The sequence below is a fragment of the Balaenoptera borealis genome, assembly GCF_965194805.1.
Source record: "Balaenoptera borealis genome assembly, chromosome: 1".
NCBI lineage: Eukaryota > Metazoa > Chordata > Mammalia > Artiodactyla > Balaenopteridae > Balaenoptera > Balaenoptera borealis.
This window is the reverse complement of record NC_138860.1, coordinates 48,417,256-48,439,012: the sequence shown is the minus strand read 5'-3', so window position 1 is coordinate 48,439,012 and position 21,757 is coordinate 48,417,256. Positions and strand designations below refer to the sequence as shown.

At 43.7% G+C, this 21,757-nt stretch overlaps 1 protein-coding gene across 1 annotated transcript; it reads right to left on the bottom strand.

Annotated features, from left to right (window-relative positions):
* Positions 1-748: 748 nt before the first annotated feature.
* Positions 749-18,460, bottom strand: RNASEL (ribonuclease L). Its single transcript, XM_082385489.1, has 7 exons — positions 18,343-18,460; positions 14,458-16,122; positions 10,103-10,188; positions 8,642-8,847; positions 7,715-7,847; positions 3,674-3,807; positions 749-3,020 (listed from the first exon to the last, which is right to left on the bottom strand). Exons 2-7 carry the CDS (start codon positions 15,932-15,934, stop codon positions 2,840-2,842), a joined length of 2,217 nt encoding a protein of 738 aa, XP_082241615.1. The 5' UTR covers positions 15,935-16,122; positions 18,343-18,460; the 3' UTR covers positions 749-2,839.
* Positions 18,461-21,757: the final 3,297 nt, after the last annotated feature.

Genomic DNA, 21,757 nt, shown 5'->3' with positions numbered 1-21,757 from the left:
ATGGATGAAAGCCCCGATACACACGCTCACAAAGACCATCCAGCCTACCTGAACTCTCCATCTTGGGCTCTCCAGAAAAACCACACCCTTTGGACTTGCAGACCTGGGTTTGCACCCTGGCTCTTCCACTTACTACCCATATGAACTTGGGCAACTTAGCAATCCTTTCTGAGCGTTAGTTGCCTCTTCTGTAAAATGGGAATAATTGCATCTTATGGCATTGTCATGTTTGTTATGGGATGTCATATATAAAAGCATTAGGCTCTGGAAAGCAGTAGGTGCTCAAGAGGTGGGAACTATTATTCTCACCATAATTTTCTCTCCTATGTTGCTTGTTCAGTGCATTCTAGGCAGGCAAGCTCCCCTCGTCTCTGTGTAACTGGCACTTCTGCTTGACAAGCCCACGCACAGAATCACCTTGCCTAACACAGTACCTAACAAGAACTACAAGCTCAATTAAACGTTTGTGATAATGGCAACTGAATAAGAAATATTTGCAGCATGTCCACAGAAACCCTTAGAGGATTAAAGTAGAGAGTACAATGATCAGACCCTTCCTTTTCTGCAAGGACCCCCAAGGTGCGTATTGTTCCCGAATTAATGGAGGGCTGAAATTAGGCTCCTTTTCCCATTATTAAAGAGCAGGATGCCTTTCTTAAAACTTACCCAGGAATTAATCACTGAGCATTTTCTATTGTAGATATCCCTACTCTCTAAAGTAGAAATGTCACTCAGAGAAAATCAGACATTCAGATAATTCAAAGTTTTATTGAATATGCTTTACAAATGGGCATTTGATTGTCATATCCAAGTACTCACTACAAATCAGAAAAACAAATCTTACTTTTAAAACTTAAAGCAACCTTGCTGCTCCTACAACCATAAAGAAAAGTCTTAAGTTTGTTTCTTCCACTACTTGTTAATTTCATTCAGTGACACCCTTTTTAGACCACCTCCTTTTTAAATTTTATTTATTTATTTATTTTTGGCCACGCCCTGTGGCATATGGTATCTTAGTCCCCAACCAGGGATCGAACCCGTGCCCCCTGCGTTGGAAATGTGGAGTCTTAACCACTGGACCACCAGGGAAGTCAAGACCATCTCCTTTTCAGAAAGAACCTAAGACACTGGTTTTTCTCCCAGCCCCTCTCCTTACAAAGCTTCATCTTCACAACCGCCGTGAGGATAAATGGAAAGAACATCAGACTTCATGCCAGAAAATCTTTTCAAATTCAGACAGTGACACTTCCCATGCATTAGAGGAAATCAACACGTCTCTAACCTTAGTTTCCTCATCTGCAAAATGACGATCACAACACTTATCTTACAGGATTATTTTGAAAACTAAAAGAGGTAAAATATGCAGGTGTAATTTATAAATTATAAAACACCCTCGAAATGTATCCTAGCATTATTACTCATGTATGAAGATGGATCATTCATTTTTCAATGAATATTTATTGGTCATTACCATGTGGCAGACATTTTGCTAGGCTGTAATGATACACATCAAAAAATATATATATCATTGGCCCGAAGGAGCCAATGATATATATATCATTCCAGTGGGGAAGAAGCATGCTCTGGGTGGAGAGAAGCAATGCTCTGGTGTGGCCACGGGTGCCAGGGAGCCAGAGAGGACACTCAGACGGGGGTGTGGAAAGTGAGGGCATTCAGAGGACTTCCTGAGGGGGTGAACCTGGAACGGTCTCACTGCAGATCCAAAAGCAAGACATCAAACTCGAGTCATTCCTCTGTGAGGTGAGCCACACAGTCCGCAGTCGTGGGCTCCCAGCCAGCTCAAACGTAGCACAGCCCGCTAAGGCAGAGCTTCTCAACCTCAGTGTCACTGATAATTCTGTTCTTCTGGATAATTCTGTGTTTCGGGGGTGCTATCCTGTGCATATCATAGAATGTTCAGCAGCATCCCTGACCACTATCTACTAGATGCCAGTACAACCCCCTACCCTCAGCTTTGACAGACATTTTAATTGCCAAATGGCCCCTGAAGGGCAAGATTGCCTACAGTTGAGAAATACAGCCTTAACATAATAGAAAACCAACACAGGTGATTCTAGAAGGAATGCATTTCATACAGTTGGTGCTTAGACTTATACTAGTTAGCGCTCAACAAATATTGAATGAATGAATGAGCCACCCAGAGCCCCTTTGACCTTTTGGGTCTCATGCAGAAGAGCTCTGAGCTAGTAATTAAGTTCTAAGGTGCTGAGTGAGAGGTAACAATAACACCACGTCCATTTATACTGCGCTCTGTGCAAGTTGTATAATCTGGGGCAAGGAGTTCAATTTCCCTGAGTCTCTCAGGCTCTTCAGTTCCTAAAAGGGGATATTAATCTTATCTGGCAAGGTTGTTGGGAGAATTTCATGAGATAATTGATGTAAAACATAAAGCATTAGAGGTCTAGGAACTCACTCCTTTGGTGCAGTTGACAAGACGAATCTTAGCAGGATGCTCTCCCAGCTCCTGCCACTAAGCTTTACCCTTAGAAAGGACTAGGGTAGTTTGAGCATATGCTTTTTTTGTTGTAAACGTGGAGAATGCTGAGCATGGCACCAGGAACTGACACATCAGCTATCCAATTCATTGCTCACAAGCAACCAGGTTAGTCAAGAGGCCCAGGGAATTCCCTAGTGGTCCAGTGGTTAGGACTCCGTGCTTCCACTACAGGGGGCATGGCTTCAGTCCCTGGTGGGGGAACTAAGATCCCACATGCTTCGTGGTGTGGCCAAAAACAAAAAAAAATGTCAAGAGGCCCAGAGAGTTGTGACTCGCCCAGAATTACACAGCAAAAAAGTACTTCCCTGAATTCAAAAGGCACTAGGGCTGGCCAGCCTGCTCACCACCACCACCTCCATCACACCTAGGCTCATTTAGATTGTGAGTTTTTGGAAAATGCTTTGTGTATTCTGTGTTCTGTAGTTTCCTATAGACATGCATGACCAGATCGGGAAATTTCTCCTGGAAATACTGGGAAGGTTCTCCAATTATTGACTTCATCCTGAAATGAAACATAAATATTTTTATATTCTTGCCCCAAACTCTGTATCCCCCCTTTATAGCATATGGCCCTGGAAATCTTTTTTGCTCCCCTGGTTTCTAGAGCAGAATAAATGAGGACTTTGGAATCTGACAGAGCAAGATTCATCTCCTGACTCTTCAACTAATGGACTAAACTTTGGCAACTTAAGTTTTATGAACCTCAGTTTTATTATCCATAAAGTGTACATAATACAATCCCACAATCCCTTATCTACAGTGCTGAAATCCAAAAGAGCCCTGAAAACTGCAAGTGTTTTGTGAGTTTGCAGCTAAGATTTTTGGTAGCAAAAGCTAATTGGATTAACACGGGGCTACTCTTCTAATGCTACATTCGCTTTACCCAGCCACGCAGTCCCCTGTGTTTCTTCACACAAGAATTGCTAGCCTGCTGTTCAAGGGGGCTCAGCAAAAACCGAAAAGGAAGAGGAGAACCTGCAGGGCATGTCCACTGTTGACTGTAAGACCCTTGTGATGGCCCTTTTCCAAACAGAAGGAGGAATGACTTTCACCAAAATAAATTTTCTTCTTTCCATCAAATAGCAGATATAAATTTAGAGCTGGAATTTTAAAATTATTCTCATCTCATACATGACTTCTCATACATGACTTAACTCTTTATTCTTTTCTTCAAGAATGTGCTCTCCCAAATTCCGGATGAACTTCAGCAGGTCACCCACAGTGTCCTGATAAAAATTGCCTGTTTTTTCATAAAACTTATTCATTTCTTTCATCACAAATTGGTCAATCTAAAAAAAAAAATTACACAAAAACGTGGTAGCAACACAAAATAAATCCTGAATGTTAATACAAAAAGGCAGAATACAAATTTGAACATATGTCAAAATTTCCACTAATTAATAAAGCAAATTAATACAAAGAAAAGAATGGAAGTAAGCACCGTACACCACAATGCTAACTGTAGTTGTGTTTGGATGTGGAATTATAAATATCTTTAAATTCATGTATCTATTTTCCAAGAGAATTGTTTTCATAGAAATTAACTACATTAAAACATGGTTTAGGAAATCGTTGGCTACTATACGAGGAAATTTGCTCACTATACAGTAGCACTATCCTTGTGGCCACCCTTCCAAATTCATACTTGATTACATCTCCTCCTTCAAGAAGGTTGTCCTGACTGAAACCAGGCGTTGCAGCCATTGCCATAGTGAGTGTGGTTGTTCTTTCTTTTGTTTTGTTTTTGTAATTATGTTTCCAAAGGTTACATGTTTCTCCTTGTCCCTAGGTGTCCCAGGGCAGCTGCTCTCATATTAATAATGCCTTCCTCTTGTAGATGACTCTGATAGGTAGAAAGAGTCTGGAGTAAGAGAATAAGATGCAACAACCATGAAGCCAGAGGGTCCCTTAGGAAGAGTAACTGGTGACTAGAAGCCTGCCTGGGGGCACTATGTGTGGAGCACATGTGAGAAATGCTGAGCACGTATGTGTGCGAGGAGAGGCAGCCGTGTGAAGAAGGTGGAGTCCACACTGGAAAACTGGTTGCACGCCCAGGAAAATGGGCAAGTCACCAAAATCAACAGGACAACAAAGCTGAAAATGAAAACAAAAAGATAAGACTTGAAGTCAATCAAAATTCAACATATGGGGCTTCCCTGGTGGTGCAGTGGTTGAGAATCTCCCTGCCAATGCAGGGGGCACGGGTTCGAGCCCTGGTCCGGGAAGATCCCACCTGCCGCAGAGCAACTGGGCCCGTGAGCCACAACTACTGAGCCTGTGCGTCTGGAGCCTGTGCTCCGCAACAAGAGAGGCCGCGATAGTGAGAGGCCCGCACACCGCGATGAAGAGTGGCCCCCGCTCACCGCAGCTAGAGAAAGCTCGGACAGAAACGAAGACCCAACACAGCCGAAATTAAATAAATAAATAAATAAAATTTTAAAATAAATAATTTAAAAAATAAAAAAATATGGAATATGCAAATAAAATACTTGGACAAATGGAAAATTTTTTTAAAAAAATTCAACATATGTCAATGAAGTTTAAGGGAAAGAACCAATGAACTGGGAGACAAAAGAACAGAATTCTCTTCCCAGCTCTACCAACCTCTGGCTTTCCAGCCCTGAGTATTTGGGGTTCCACCTCTGAGCCTCAATTTCCTTGGCAAGTAAATGATTTGGTGGACTTGACGGCATCATAACATTGTGCAGTGAGCCGCTTTAGTGCGTGGCCTTTTTTTTTTTTATTTCCCAATTTTTCATTGAAGTATAGTTGATTTACAAAGTTGTAATTTCTGGTACAGCAAAGTGATTCAGTTATACATATATATACATATTCTTTTTCACATTCTTTTCCATTATGGTTTATGAGAGGGTGTTGAATATAGTTCCCTGTGCTATGCAGTAGGACTTTGCTGACTAAATACGTTTTTATATTTTTATTTTTAACCAGTTTTAAATGTTTCTCTAGGGGAATTGGCACATTTAATACTTGGTCTCATTTGTATTATCTTTTTTTCTGGATCTCTGTTTTCCTATTCGCTTTTCAATTCTGTACCTTCTATTACAGTAGATTGGGTATCCTTTTTGTCATCTGAAGTACAATCAGAATAAAATCTTACGTAAATTATCTGAGGATAAAAAAGTAGTTCTACCATTATTTTTCATGTTTATAAATAAAACTGAGGCTCCTTTCTCTGGATGATAGAGTCTTGCATCTTAGGGTTCAGCCCCATTTTCTCCAACCCCCTTGTCTCCCAGGTTCCTCGTTGTTGTATCTTGTTCTCTGGAAGCACTTTTTAAAATTACATTTTTGCACCTTAGAACCTGCCTGTGTCATCACGTCTGATGACTGATAACGTCCCATCACCTCTGATGACTGATAACGTCCCATCACCTCCATAACCTTTATCTCTCTAGTGATAGCACTTTTCTTTATTTGTACTTTCATCTTCATTTCAATTCTGTCCTTCCTTCTTATGCCTCCGGACCTTTGGGCTTTGATTGATAATTTACCCAACACCACTGCATTTTCTCAAACCTTGCTTCTGCTTTCAAACAGAAAGTAAAGGCCAGATAATTAACCTTCAAGAGAACGACTTTCCTATATGGTCTGAAAATAATGCTCCATTTAACACTGAGTGGAGAGTGAGAAAAGAAGGGAAACAATAGCTTTCATCACCTGCTTCTTCTGTGCTTTGTGCTCTATACTTCTCTTATTTCTACTTTTGCAACCACTTTTATTAGCACTTCAGTCTTGAGGTTGGATTTCTCCTTTCTATTGCCTGTAGTCCTGTTTCTCTGTCTCAGACATTATAAAGAAAAAGAAAATGACAATCTCTATCAGCTACAGGTTAGCACATGGCCTTTAAGCCAGAGTGCCCAGCTTCAAATCCTGCTGCACCCTTTACTGATTCTGTGCCTTTGAAACAAATCACTTGTCTGTGCCTCAGTTTGCCCACCTGCAAGATGGAGCTAATTGCCTCAGAGGCTGTTGTAAAGATTAACTGTGGTTACTCATGCAAAGTCCTGAGAACTACAGCTGCCACAGAGTTAGCACTATGTGATCGTTAGCTATTACTATCATCTGCTCTGGTTTCAAATGTCTTTGTTTCTACAAGTTTAATTTTTAGCTGAACTTTTATAGACATTCATTTAGCAAAGAGTCATGGCACACCTACTCCATGCCAAGAATACAATGACAGACAAGACAACGGATGGTCTCTGCCCTGGTGGAACTTACTGGGTAGCAAGAAGGAGAGACGTTAAGCCAGCAATTATGAGTGTGATATGTGGTCTAGAGGCAAGCAAGGGAAGGAAAGCAAAATGAGACGCAAAAATGAAGAGGGTTGGAAGAAGCAAGAGTCCTACATCAGGCTTAAGATACAGAAGCTGCTGGTCTCACTCAAAGACTTGAGAGTTATGGATTTTCCCATAATGCTTTGCCCATGTCTCTGGGGTACCCAGCATGTATCCCACAGCCATCATTCTGTGGGTCTCTCCGCCCCACATGGATGCTGTACTCTGTTTTGTATATCTCTGACCTTGCATGGGCCTAACACATACTGGTACTTGATAGATGTCTGCTCATTAATAATAACGAAAGTTCTGATAGTACTGACTAGACTGAAATGGTGATTAATTTTTATGTTCCACTACATTGAGTGGACCTTCTCTGGAAGAGGAGGAATTTGAAAGATCATCTTTTTTTCTTTTTTTTTCAGTTTCCCTTCTCTCATACAGAAAACAGGTGTGTATACGGGTGCTCAGGCTGGGCTGTTCACTGGCAGCAGAAGCAGCCCGTCTCCCTGGATGGGAATGCCCCATGGGGCAGGACCTCCTTTGGGCTAAACTCTATTTAATCGGCTGCTCTTGTCACAGTGGAAATAGAATTATTAGTCAGACCTCGCTCAGAAAACAAGGCTTGAGAGAAAGAGTCACAGAAAAGAAAAAGGCTCTTGGGCTGTGACAAGGCCATCCTAAAGAGGAGGCTGGATGAGTCTCTCAGGAGGGCCTGGCCTGGAGCAGAGACTCAAAAGGGCAGAAGGGACCTGGGCTGGGAGGAGGGAAAGGAAAATCCCCTTTCTCACCACTTGGTTGGACCAGGCCCATAGTATAAAAAAGTTAGGAAAACCAACACAACACATGACACAGATTCTTCCTCCTGGAATAACTCCCAGACCATAGGAGCTGTTCATACCTTAGTTGTCCACTGGGCAAAACTTGTGGAAAGTTCAGATGTTCCAGGTTGCAAAAGCTTCAAGACCTTGCCATTAGCCTTTCTCTTTTTGATGTCAGATTCATTTCCCACATCCCTCAGGGTCCTGTAGCGGCTGAGAATGACGGAATTATCACGGTTGTTCCATCCTTCCCACTCTTTACAGAACTATTAGATTTTGGCTTTTGATACGAGTAGTAAAAGCATGTCTCTAAAATCTGCATAAGGGGAGAGCTCTCTCTCTCTCTCTTTTCCCTCATCCTTTTTCTATTCTTCAGTGGAGAAAACCAGATCCAGAGAAGTTAAGTCACTGCTCCAATGACACCCAGCCAGGAAATGCCAAGCTGAGAGAAAAGCCTGGGTCTGCTGATTCCCAGCCTGACTCCTGCCCACCTCACCATGACGGTTAATTTTATGTGTTAATTTCACTGACCACACAGGGCCCAGATTAAATATTATTCTGGGTGTGTCTGAGAGGATGTTTCCGAGGAGATTAGCATTTGAACCAGTGGACTCGGTAAACCAGACGGCCCTCCCCAGTGTGAGTGGGCATCATTGAATCTACGGAGAGCCTGAGTAGAACGAAAGGGGAAATCCGCCCGTCTCTGCCTGGCTGCTTCAGCTGGGACACGGCTCTTCTCTTGCCCTCAGCTCTCCTAGTTCTCAGGCCTTCAGACCCTTACTGGAATCTACATCTTCAGCTCCCCTGGTTCCCACACCTTTGGATTCAGGTGAAATTACACCATTGGCTTTCCTGGGTCACCAGCTTGAAGATGGCAAATAGTGGAACTTCTCAGCCCCAATATTGCATGAGGCATTTCCTTATTTTGTATATATATAAAGAGCCCTGACTAATACACTCACTGTCTCTGTCTTGGAGGCCTGTAATATACACTCAGTTTTCCTTACCTCGCCCAACTCCAAAAGAAGGGATGACCCAGCAGGCCACTCAGATGGTCCTTCACATTGTCCCCAGGGAAGAACAGGTGATGAATGAGGTCCCGAGTTTCCTCATCTGGAGAAAGTTGCATCAACTCTTCAGGTCTTAGATCCTTCAGCCTCTCAAAAGAAATGTCTCCCTGCTTGACCACGTACAGGACCAGCAGTCCCAGGGCCTACACAAAAGCCATAAATCAAGCCAAAAGTGCTTATGAATTATCACTCTATTTGGGGAACTTTGGAGGGTGTGGCGCAGGCTATGAGCAAATGGAAAACGGGTAGAATCTCGAGGAGATTCCACAGCCTGGTCAGGGAGAGAAGGCATGGGCTTGTGCATAGAGAACTCTTCAAGGTAGTATAGTTTAGTATACTACCTCTTCAAGGTAGTATAGCTTATAGGTTTAGGTTTATAAGGAACAACAGATAATCCCAGGCCAGAGTTGTCAGGGCAGACTGCTTTGAGGAAGAGGAATTTGAGCTAGACCTCAAAGTACGGATAGAATTAAGATAAACAGGGCAAAGGGAGAAGGTTTTAAACAAGGGGGATGCTCAGAGTCTGGCTGGGAACTGGGACTTTGGGTCGGGCCTACGTCAGGCCACAGATAAAGGAGCCAGACCAGGTCCCGCAGAATAGAGTGAAGGCCCCAGGAGTCAGGGCACAGCAGGGAAGAAGGACCAGGAAGGAGGCCAGCATAGAAACTGCACTGGGAAGGACACCAGTCAGGGAAGGAGCTAAGACCTGGAGCCACTGAACCAGAAAGGCCAGGCATGGATGGAGAGTTCTTGTCTATTGGGTTGGAAGTTCAGCACCCTGGAGAACTCCAGGCAAGAGCTGCCCTGACAAGCTCAGAATCTATCTGGGAGCTGTGGTCTGCAGAGGCTATGTCTCTGTTCTGTCTCCTCTCTGGAGAAACAGTTCTTTCAGGACCTTAACCTTTGGGGCCAAGTTTAGTCTCTTTCGAGTTGCGGATCGATCCCATCCCTCCGCTGTGCTTCAGGGGGCCTTAGTCGCTGGCCCTCCTAGGAGTTTGGCACACGTGTTTGAATAGAGTGGGAAAAGAAATCTCATTTACTTTGTCTTTAGGCAGAAAATACCTCCTACAGGAATTGTGGAATTCTTTTGGAGAAAATCTCCTGGCGGTAATTCTGGAAGAACTGTTGCATGCTCAGTGTATTTACTATTCAGCCTGTGGGGTCAGAGAGAGATCTAAAGAGATAGAGAAAGGGGCCACGGCGATGGCCAACCCCACACCCACTTGGGGAAATACTGCTGTCTGCAAGGGAGTGAAGGCAATGAGTACCGGGGAAATGCCTTGAGACGTCTTTCCTTCTGGTTGAAATAGGAACATCCTCTAACTGGCCACAGGGAGTAAGGTAATGAACAAAGAAGGAAGCAGAAAGATGGAAAAGTAAATTGTTTGTAGAAATTACCTCTAGATCTCTCTCGATTTCCTGTGGATCTCCAGTCCACTTGATGCTTTTATCGAAATCTGCCAGGCAAGCGCCATTCTTGGAATCTAAGGGATAGTTTGTAGAGATGCATTGAAAATCCTCATTCTCCATGCTGTAATTAATTTAAATAAGTCTGTAACACAATGTACAATCTATCGTCTCTGAGGAAGACAATGATAAGCTCATATCTGCTTTGTTGTTTGCTTCTCAAAACACTGTCATGTGCACTGTGTCGTTTGATCTCTTCGGTATCTGCCAAGAGCAGGACTTACATTTTATTTGTTCCAAGCCAAGCGGTGGGGAAGCATGAGGATAAGTATAACCAGCTCCCCAGTCATGCAACTCCTGGGGTCAAAGAGCACAGATTTGTAAAGAAGCTGCTGGCAGGAGTTAAGGTTACATCCTATAGCTAAAGAACAACTAAACAACAAGGGTCCAAATCCAAGACCACCTTAAGTATGCTTAAGTATACTTAAGCACCAAATCAAGTGCTTAAGTACCAAGCACCAAGCATCAAGTATGCACCAAATCAAGCCCACTAGTTACTGCCCACTAAGACGTTGTCATCTGTTACCACGAATAAACCATGTGCTTGGAATGAGTCACTGCCTCCTGGCCCCCTTCAGAATCTTCCTCCCGTAAAGGAAGCCACTAAGTCCTCAGAAAGAGGGATGCATGGATGAGAGAGGTCAGGAACGAAATGAAAGGTGGGTGAGTCAGTAATTTGTCCTCGAAGAGGTGGCTTAAAGGAGTCTGAGAGGAAGGCTGGGTAACCCCACGTAGGATGATGGCCAGTACAACTGTGTGCTTCTCAAACTCCTTTCATCATGAACTTAGACATCAGAGTTGTGAGGAAACTCAGAGTCTAACTAAAAGGAACCCATTAAATCATTCAACAAATGTTTAGTGAGGGGAAAAAAATGATGGTGAGGAAGGAGAACACAGTCCTGGCCCTACAGAGTTTAGAGTCTCTGGGCAAGGAGACCGATACTAAAGGAGGATAAACATTAAATTAATTGCAATTTTGAAAATGCTAGCCAAAAGTGCAGGATGCCCTAAAAGTGTATCACAAGAAGAGCTACATGGCTGGGGGGTGGGGGGGCGGGGAGGGTGGAGAAGTTTTCCTTAAGGAAGAGACGCCTAGGGAATCCCCTGCCGGTTCAGTGGTTAGGACTCCACACTTCCACTGCAGGGGGCATGGATTCAATCTCTAGTTGAGGAAATAAGATCCCACATGCCGCATGGTGAAGCCAAAAAAAAAAAAGGAAGAGACGCCTAGACAGAAAAGATCAGAAAGTAGAATTTGGGTAGGTGAGTGGAATGGGGAAGAGAGGGAAGAGAGAATTCCAGATAGGAATGCGTGGAGAATTCCACTCTGGCAGAAGGAAGGCCCAAGTGTGCACTTGGGGAGGAGGGACAGAGTCAGAAAGTTGCTTGTGATGAGGTTGAAGGGGCAGATGGGGTGCAGATCGTAAACCACAGACCACTTTCAATTATTTGAAGTGATAAATTCCCTTCACTTATTTAAGCCACTTGGAGTCGAGTTTTCTGCTACTGAAATTTGAAAGTACCTAATGGAATACCTCACATCTCTTCTAACATTTGATTTTTTTTTTACACTCCTCAATTTTTTATTTTTAGTTTCAACAGACATTGTTAAAGTGCTATAAAAAATGTTAATACTTACGCCCAGTTTCTGTACTACAGCGTAGAGAGGGAATTTGGCCCTGCTGACACCTGATTTGGTGCCCTTGGAATTGGTTTCATACTTCTGGCCTCCAGAACTGTGGGAGATTAAATTCCTGTGGTTTTAAGCCACCAGGTTTGTGACAATTTCTTTAACAGCCATGGAGACTTACACATTTGGTTAGCTATGTTTCTTTGGGTGTAAATTCTTCTGTTTCATGCATCTCTTTCACGGTATTGGCACCTCTTAAAAATCCTAAGTGATTTTCGACTGTAAGTCTTACTTTGCGGTTGAGACTCCCTGACGTCCTGCGAGTTGCTTCTGTTAATGCCACCCAACATAGCGGAGGGAGGGAAGCAGTCGTCAGAGCTTCTGCTTTGCGTTTTATTCAGTGAAGCTCTGGGGGAAGCAGGACATGCCACTTAGTAGCTGCTTTGGCAGAAATCTTGCATGTTTAACTGCTCTTTGTTTCTCTTGATATCACCAATGACCCAGTGTCTCAAGCAGTCCCCCTGTCTGTAGAAGAAAGGTCTGTCATAGATGCTTGGTCCCTGGGGAAGAGGGGAAGCCCAGGGTTTGATCTGCCTAGTGTCGACTGACGCAGCAATCTGCCTGCTAGCTGGTCCTTGGTCCTCTCCTGCTTCTGGCTTCCATCACTTTGGAGTGGCACTTTTCTACACTGTTCCTACTTTCATGAGGAATGTTTCCCTGTGGCTTCCTGCATTTGTCCTGGGCTCCTGTGTTATTCTTCAATCCCATCCTATCTATGTTTAGTCTCTCCATGATTCTTCAAGGATTTTGTCCTCTAGGAATTCTTTTTTTAACGTTGATCTCGGTTATGAATTCATTTAGAAACCTTTTCCCATCATTTGAGGGATTTAACACAGGGAAGAGTCTGCAGTATGTGCTAGGTTCGCCACCTTGAGGCAGAAATATAATCAATTCTTTCCTGTTCAAGCTTAAGAATGGAAGAAGTGGTGCTAGAAATTTCAAAGAATAGGTAGGCACAAATTATTTTTCTTTAGAACGTGATGTGTGACCCTTTTGCATCAAGATCAGCAGGTAAACTTGGGAAGGACCTCACCTTTGGCTGAACCTCAAAGACTCTTCCTTACTGGGTAGAGTTGCACATATTTCTGGCCCTTGTCAGTCTCCCCAGCGAAGCTGCTTAAAACCAGGAAGGAGTGCCACAAGCACCTGTCCTCAAACTAAAACCAGATCTTACGTCTACCTATTTCTCTCTTCCAGGACCTTAAGTACTCTTCTCTGACTCTCAGTACCCACATCTTCTTTTTGCCCTGGTCCCTTACACCAAGCTTAAATATCAGTGCATATCTGTAGGTTAGTTATCTGCTTCTGCTTAGCCCTCTAGACAAGTACCTGGCCTTTGTTGGGCACCTACAATGGACAGATGACTTGTCCATTTGACATACTACACTTAGACGTCATAACAACCTTATGAAGGAGGTATTATCAGTCTCAAGTGAGGAAACCAATGCTCACAGAATTAAGTGACCTGCTTGAGGTTACAAAACTACAAAGTGGTGGGACAAGGCTGCAAGGCTCCTTAAACATGGCTGAAGCCGGGGCTCTTTTTACTGTACCACCTTGCCCCCCGGGACTTCACACTCAGCTCTGCTTGGGTTTTTTTGTTGTTTTTTTTTTAAGTTTTGAATTTTATTTTATTTATTTATTTTTCATACTGCAGGTTCTTATTAGTTATCTATGTTATATATATTAGTGTATATATGTCCATCCCAATCTCCCAATTCATCTCACCGCCCCTCCCCACCTTTCACCCCCTTGGGGTCCATACATTTGTTCCCTACTCTGCTTGGTTTTTTTGTTTGTTTCTTTGGCTGCATTGGGTCTTCGTTGCTGTGCAGGCTTTCTCTAGTTGTGGCGAGCGGGGGCTACTCTTCATTGCAGTGTGTGGGCTTCTTATTGAGGTGGTTTCTCCTGTTGTGGAGCACGGGCTCTAGGTGTATGGGCTGCAGTAGTTGTGGCTCACGGGCTCAGTAGTTGTGGCGCACAGGATTAGTTGCTCTGCGGCATGTGGGATCTTCCCAGACCAGGGCTCGAACCCGTGTCCCCTGCATTGGCAGGCGGATTCTTAACCACTGCACCACCAAGGAAGCCCTCAGCTCTGCTTGTATCCTTGAATGTTGCTTTAGTTTATTTTGGTTTTGGTTTGCAACAGTGGACACTGACTTGTTCGGCCTGCTTGCAGTATGTTTCACTGTGTCACATCTTAACCTGGATCCCAATTGTAACCTCGGTTTTGCCATTAAGTTTCACTGTAACTGCCACCTTCTCTGAAGGAACACACTTTCTAGGTTCCCTGACTTGCAGACTACTCTAAGAGTTCAAACTTCTGGAGCTGGCTCCATCCAAGACCTACCTTCATATTTGTATTTGCCAAGGGCAGTATAAGGTTAGACTGCTATTCCATTGGCATCCTCGACCTCCACATGGAATACGGGTTATACCTGGTAGCAGGAGAGGTTGCCCTGTAACTATGGATTCGTTACATTAATCCTCAAACTGAACAATCCACACTGACCCTAGTTCTTCCCTGTTCTGCCAGGAAAATCCTTTCCTCTCGTACTAAAGACCCTACGTTTCTAAGAGAAGACTGGGGACTTACCTATTAACACGTTTTGTGGCTGCAGATCCTGGTGAGTGTATCCAGACAGGTGTAGTTCCTCAACAGCCTTAAATAGAGATGAGAGGACATTTCGAGCAAACTCATCTTCCTTGTTTTGCACAGCCTCCCCTCTGTGGTCGGCCAAGTGCTCCTCCAGTGTGTGTTCACACAGGCCGAGGCACACATACAGAGAGCCCCTGTAGTTCTCACTGCCATAGAATGTCACCACATTACTGTTGGTTCGGTTGCTCTGCAACAACGAGACTTCATTTTGTCCATGTGTGCTGCCTTCATAGAATAGCTTCACAGCTACCTCTTGGTCTTCATAGAACCCCAGGTAGATGCCCCCTTCAGAAGTGTCAGCAATTTTATATTCTTCCTCAATAAAGATCTTCAGTTTGCCAATCATAGGGCGGTATATCCTGTGGAGATGTTTCAGGGCTTCCCCCCAACGTGAGCTCTGCGGCTTCCAGTCTTGAGTGGGAGGGTGAAAATCTTCTACGGCTCCATGCTGCCTAAGAAATTTTGCAAGGTCACGGTCGTAATTGCGCCTTGCTATGGCAAGAAGGTCTCCACAGTCTGTTCTGGCTCCTTTGCGGCACAGCAACTTGGCGATTTCCCCCAGCTTGAGTTCGACAGCAAGATGCAGTGCTGTTTTGCCCTCAATGTCTGTGTCATTCATCTCTATATGTTTTTGTTCCAGAAGCATCTGCACCAAACCCAGGTTCTTCTTTTCCACTGCCAGGATCAGGGGCGTCTTCCTTCCTTCCCCCCTCACACTGACATCAACCTTACAGTCCAGCAGAAGGCGAGTAATGGCCTTCACCTTCTCACCATCAGAGTTCAGAAGAGCATAGGTCAAAGCATTTCTGCCCATATTGTCTCGGGCATTGACATCTGCCCCCATCTCATGAAGGAGGATCCTCACGACATCTACATGCCCTTCTTCAGCAGCATGCATGAGAGCAGTGGCCCCTCCTTTCCTAATCTTCTCTTGATCCTGCTTTGCCTTTCGACGCAAATTCACCTTTGCTCCATTCTTATACAGGAACCTTAAGGCTTCAACTCTACCATACACAGAGGCTTCCACAAAAGCTGTAAAGCCATGAACATCGCACTCATTGACATCTGCTACTTTCGGAAGTAAAAGTTTGAGCACCTTCACATTTCCAGCGATGCCAGCAACTATGAAGGGAGTGGCCCCATTCCTCTTCCGCAGACAAGTCTCAGCACCATGATTAAGCAGAAGATCCACCATGTCCTCGTTGCCACTTTGTACTGCATTATGCAAAGGTGACCAGCCAAATTCTTCATCCTGGAAATTGACATCAGCCCCTTTTTTTAGCAATCGCCGGACCAGCTTAATGTCTTCATTTTTAGTAGCTTTAAGCAACAAATGATTGTCTTCCACTGAAGCCCTCCCATTAGTAGAGGGTGTGGGTCTTTCCTGAGGATTGTTATGGTTCTTGGTCTCCATGATGGTAAATACCACTGGTTACAAATTTTTTGCCTTTTTTTCAAGAAAATGAAAATCTTATCTCCTTGGGATTTGATCAAAGAGACGTGGAACTCTTAGAAAATCCTGTCAGGGTAAATCAGAATTATCTGGCTACAGACCACCAGTATCAGGAAGGGCAATACCCTTGAAGTCTTCTGACTTTCCACCTGGAAATGAGAGAGGAGCTTTATAATTTTATAATAGTGAGAAAACATTTAGACTTCCCTGGTGGCGCAGTGGTTAAGAATCTGCCTGCCAATGCAGGGGGACACAGGTTCGAACCCTGCTGCGGGAAGATTCCACGTGCCGTGGAGCAACTAAGCCCATGTGCCACAACTACTGAAGCCCATGCGCCTAGAGCCTGTGCTCCACAACAAGAGAAGCCACCGCAATGAGAAGCCCGCGCACCGCAACGAAGAGTAGCCCCCGCTCGCAGCAGCTAGAGAAAGCCTGAATGCAGCAATGAAGACCCAATGCAGCCAAAAATAAATAAATTTGTAAAAAAAAAAGAAAACATTTGAATTCGAGAAATTAATTTTACTAGCAACTTTTTCAAAATACATCTATTATAGAAATTTTTATTATAGAATATCATAAATATATACAAATTTTAAACAAGAAAATTATTACTTTATTCTCCCACTGCCCAGAACAGGTATTTGTTAATATTTTAGTATAGTTCTATAGATTTTTTTTAAAAATAGTTGGGCTCATGCTCTGTAAGTAACTTTGTATCCTGCCTCCTTTCATTTAATGCCTTACTATAAATAATGTCCTATATTATTACAAGTGTTTTAAAACATTTTAATGGCTATGCAATATGCCATCAGAGAGGTTTTTCAGTTCTCTACTATGAAGCAGATTTTTAAAATAACTTTTAAAACAGAGTTTCAAAATGATTATTTTTTTCACAATTCTAAATAATGTCAGAGCAAATTTAGCTTATTTTAGCTTGTTTTCTTATGATAGATCTTATAATGGATTTCTTAGGATAGGTTTCAAAGAACTGAATGCCGAGTCAAAGGCTGTGATTGTTTTTAGGATTCTCAACCTATATTAATACATTTTTTTTCCAATGCCATATAAACATACTCTTACTAGAAATAGATGGCCTTTTTAAAAAACCAGAACCCTCATTTAATAAGAAAATAGTGTTTTTCATCAGTTTGTGTTTCTGGTTGAACATGCTCAGCACAGCCCTGGTTCTTTGCACACGTGCGGTCCTGTTCAAACTAGTGTAGCGTATGGTTAAGAACTCGGACTCCCAACTCAGCAAGATCTAAGTGTGAGCCCCTGGTCGTGTAATTCTAGACTCTTATTCCTAATTGTGTAACCTTAGATCATTGAGTCTCAATTTTCTGTTCCCTCAAATGGGGGCAATAATAAATACAGTCCCCCATATAAAGTGCATTGAAGTAGAGAGAGGGGGAAATATCAAGCCTTCAATAAATGGTAGAGCTAATGACGTCCGTTTATGAAAACAAAAGTTAACAAATCCCAGTCTCCCCACCCATGTGCATATACACACTACACAAATAGGGAACCTGGGGTGTCAGTTTAATCCAACTGCCCTTGATCAGATCTGAGCAATTTAGACCCAATTCAAATAGCAGATGGCAGCAAACTGTTACCTGAAGATTTATATAACTACATCTGCTGCAAAATTCACAGAGCAACCATTTTTCAGCAATCTCACCCCTCCGACAGTGTCAAAGCCCCTACCTCAGAGGTCTAATCAAATGTGCAGCGGAAGCACAATCACCCGGTAATGAACTCTCTGGACCCAATGTTTGTGTAAACACTTCCGGTGACAGTGGGTGTGAGGTGGGCTGGAATAAATAAAGGACCAGAGAAGGAAAGAAGCTCGAAGAAACCTGGAAGACTCAGGGTTTCTTCGAACTTCTTTCCTTCTCTGGTCCTTTATTTATTCCAGCCCACCTCCAACTGCTAACTTCAGTGTAATACAATCGTTTAAGAATACCACATCTTGGACTCCTTTTGAGGAAATGCAAATAAAAATGACGATAATGATAATAATAGTAATAAAAGAAACCCCAGGTAAAATAGAGTAGAAAATGAAAACAACCCATCAAAAACACTGCAAGGGAAGAGCCCTGCTTTCAGTTTCATTTTCTCCACACGACAAGACGCGCCTGATAAACTGAAATGACTTGCATAAATAACGTGTGGATTGTGAGAGAACCCTGGGAACCTCTGGTGGGCTCAGGCCCGAAGGGCCCCCTGGGGCTGGCCAGCTGGCTCTGTGCGCTCCTTCCTCTCCTCCAGTTCCACACCCACTGTCATCTCCAGTCCCCAGAGCCCAAGGACTCCTTCAAAGAAAACAACTTCTCAAGCTTTCCCAGCTCTCCTCCTTCTGCCCACCTTACCTTCTAAGTCAGGTAAGACGCCTCCTCCTTGGTTATTTCTCTGGCAGCACCTAACCCTCAAACACTGTAGCCAGCACGGAAACAGTTCCTCCTGCGGCTGGAGCGTCAAGGAGCCAGCCAGCTGGGCGGAGCCTAGAAAGGGGAGTGAAAGGAGGAGGGCGGGGTCACGGACCACGCCTACACTCGGCAGAGGTAGCCTGAGCTAGTAGCACCTTGGAACCTCCTGGAGGAAAGCGGTGGCTCTTTTGCTTTTTAACCTTTTATTTTATATTGGCGTGTAGTTGATTACCAATGTTGTGTTAATTTCAGGTGTACAGCAAAGGGGTTCAGTTATACGTATACATGTGTTTATTCGGTGGCTCTTAACTGATCGCTGAGGGCTGATTTGATGTCCAAGATCGTGCTGCTCAGCCTTCAGCCTTTCAGGTCACAGCATCCAGCTCCAGCCTGACCACGTTGTTCCAAACCCCCTATCTTCCTGAGGGAAATGAGTGGTAAAGAAACATTCATTGAGCACCGACAGGGTGCCCGGCACTATGTTCATTGCTTCACAAGAGACTCGGACCCAGTCAACCCCTACCAATCCTGATGATGATGAAACTGAGGCTCCAGGAAGCTAGATCAGCCCAAAGCCCAAGCTCCTTCACTCACCTGGGTGCCCTCAACTCACCGCCCTGAGGCAATGTGACCTCCTGGAAAGGGCACAAGGCTGGCAGTCTTGAGACCTGGTCCTGCAGCCAGAGCTATGGCTGTTTTGCTGAGTGACCACAGGCAAGTGGTTGAACAATGTTGGGCCTCGTTCTCTCATGTTAATATGATTTTTAAGATTCCTTTCTGCTCTAGAAGTTCTGTTCCTGACCATTTTCCTAGCACTGAGTTGCACGCTGTATACTGAAGGCTACAATGGGAAGTATTCCTGTCCTCAAATAATATCCCGTCTTGCCGGGAGACAAACTTCCTAGAGGGTCATGAACAGCGAGCAAGATGTGGTAACATGTTGGTCACCAGTGGCCCCTTACGCCCCACTGACTCCCAAGCCTCTCTCTCGCTAGCCCCAGCCTCTCTGCTGAACTTCAGACCCGCAAATCTAGAACATGTCCCAAACAGAGATTCTCGTCTCTCCCTAAATCTGCTCCTTTCCTTTCTCTCCATCCCCATGAATGGCACCGCCTCCTGAATGCCACTCCTCATTCTCATCCCAATCCCAAGTCTCCTACTTTCATCTGCAAGGGGATGACGACCTCAGCCCTTACTATCGCTTACTGGAAGAAACTGATGACTTGCTTCTCAGCCTCTAATCTAGTATTACCTGCTTCACTGACTCACCATAGTGTTCAGGACAAAGTTCAAAATCCTTAACCCATCATTCGTTCAATTAATACTTATTGAGCACTGACAGTGTTGCCAGTGACTATTCTAAATGCTTGGGATACAGTGATTTATCACACAAATGCCTCATGGGGGTCTTCCTGGAGCTTGCATCTTAGTAGGCAGAAATAGATCATAAATAATTGAGAAATGCAATATGTAACATGATTTCAGGTCCTGATATGGTCCCTGACTGTCCCGATTCCCCATGGGCATCGTCACTACTACCATCCAGTTCCCCATCACCTCACACTGCTTCCCACCACCATGTCTCTGCACACGCCGCTTTTGCTACCTGAACTAATAATAATGATAAGAAGAAGAAGAATGATGATGGTAGCAAGCATTTATGTAGCTCTTTAGTATGCTCTAGGAACTCTTCTGAGCCCTTTATATATATGTATATTAAATCATATAATCTAATCTTTATGAGGTAGGTACTTTTTTTTTAATATCTATTCATTTATTTATTTTATTTATTTGGCTGCACCAGGTCTTAGTTGCGGCATGCGGGATCTTCGTTGCCCCGTGTGGGCTCCTTTAGTTGCAGCATGCGAGATCTAGTTCCCTGAACAGGGATGGAACCTGGGTCCCCGGCATAGGGAGCTCAGAGTCTTAACCGCTGGACTGCCAGGGAAGTCCCTGAGGTAGGTACTGTTTTTGATCCCATTGTACAGATGAGGAAACTGAGGCACAAAGTGATTAAGTAACTTCCCTAGTTCTAGAGATTTGGCCTACATCACTGAACAACACAGAGAAAGGTGCCTGCCTTCATTCTTGTTGGAGAAGCCAGACAATAAACAAAATAAGTAAACTATATGTAATATGCTTTATGGGGAAAATCCTACAGAGAATAATAAGTAGAATAAGGAGGGTTGAAAGTACCAGGATGGGGATTATGAGTCAAGAGAATATTTTCTAAATAAAGAAGTCTCAAACTCCGTTCTCTAGCACCTAACTACATTACATCCCTCACTCTTAGGATCACTCCTCCGTTGCTTAAGTGTTCTTTTTTTTTTTTTTTTTTAAACAGATTATTTTTTAAATTTATTTATTTATTTATTTTTTGGCTGTGTTGGGTCTTCGTTTCTGTGCAAGGGCTTTCTCTAGTTGTGGCAAGCGGGGGCCACTCTTCGTCGCGGTGCGCAGGCCTTTCACTATCGCGGCCTCTCTTGTTGCAGAGCACAGGCTCCAGACGCGCAGGCTCAGTAATAGTGGCTCACTGGCCCAGTTGCTCCGCGGCATATGGGATCTTCCCAGACCAGGGCCCGAACCCGTGTCTCCTGCATTGGCAGGCAGATTCTCAACCACTGCGCCACCAGGGAAGCCCCCGTTGCTTAAGTTTTAAATCTGTCTTCTTCTCATAAAGTAATTTGAATAGCTGGGCCAGTTTAAAAGATTCAGTAACTCTGAATTACCTTGTGATCAGCACTTAATATGCCCAGCACACCTTTCTCTTGTGGGATCTTAGTTCCCTGACCAGGGATCGAACCTGGGCCCCTGCAGTGAAAGCACGCAGTCTTAACCACTGGACCGCCAGGGAATTCCCTCTAGGTTTATTGAGAAATAATTGACATACATCACTCTAGAAGTTTAAGTTATATAGTATGACGGCTTGATTCACACATACTCTGAAATGATTACCACAATAGGTTTAGTTAACATCCGTTATCTCATATAGCTACAATAAAAAAAACAAAAGAAGTAGAATTGCTGGATCCTATGGCAGTTCAATTTTTAATTTTTTGAGGAAGCTCCATACTGTTTTCCATCCTGGCTGCACCAATTTACCGTCCCACCAACTGTGCACAAGGTCTCCCTTCTCTCTACATAAACGCCAAGAGCTTCAGTTTTTAAGGGTGATTTCAGCCCTGTTGGCTAAAGAAATCTACTTTTAACCCCCGTACCCCCTGGGCTATCTTAGCAATTATGCTAATAATTTTCAGTTCTATTGAAATTTCACATCTTTATTAAACTGCATTAATAAACAAAACTAAAAGTTATACCTCTTGGATATAATTCCAAAGGAAGGAGCCAACTTAAAATG

Excerpts from the sequence above, each read along its gene's own strand:
- RNASEL (XM_082385489.1), bottom strand. The coding sequence starts at position 15,934 with ATGGAGACCAAGAACCATAACAATCCTCAGGAAAGACCCACACCCTCT. Across the intron at positions 3,808-7,714 it reads TTGCCCAGTGGACAACTAAG|ATTGACCAATTTGTGATGAA; the intron begins GTATGAACAGCT and ends TTTTTTTTTTAG. Across the intron at positions 3,021-3,673 it reads CTTGAAGAAAAGAATAAAGA|GATGAAGTCAATAATTGGAG; the intron begins GTTAAGTCATGT and ends GTTTCATTTCAG.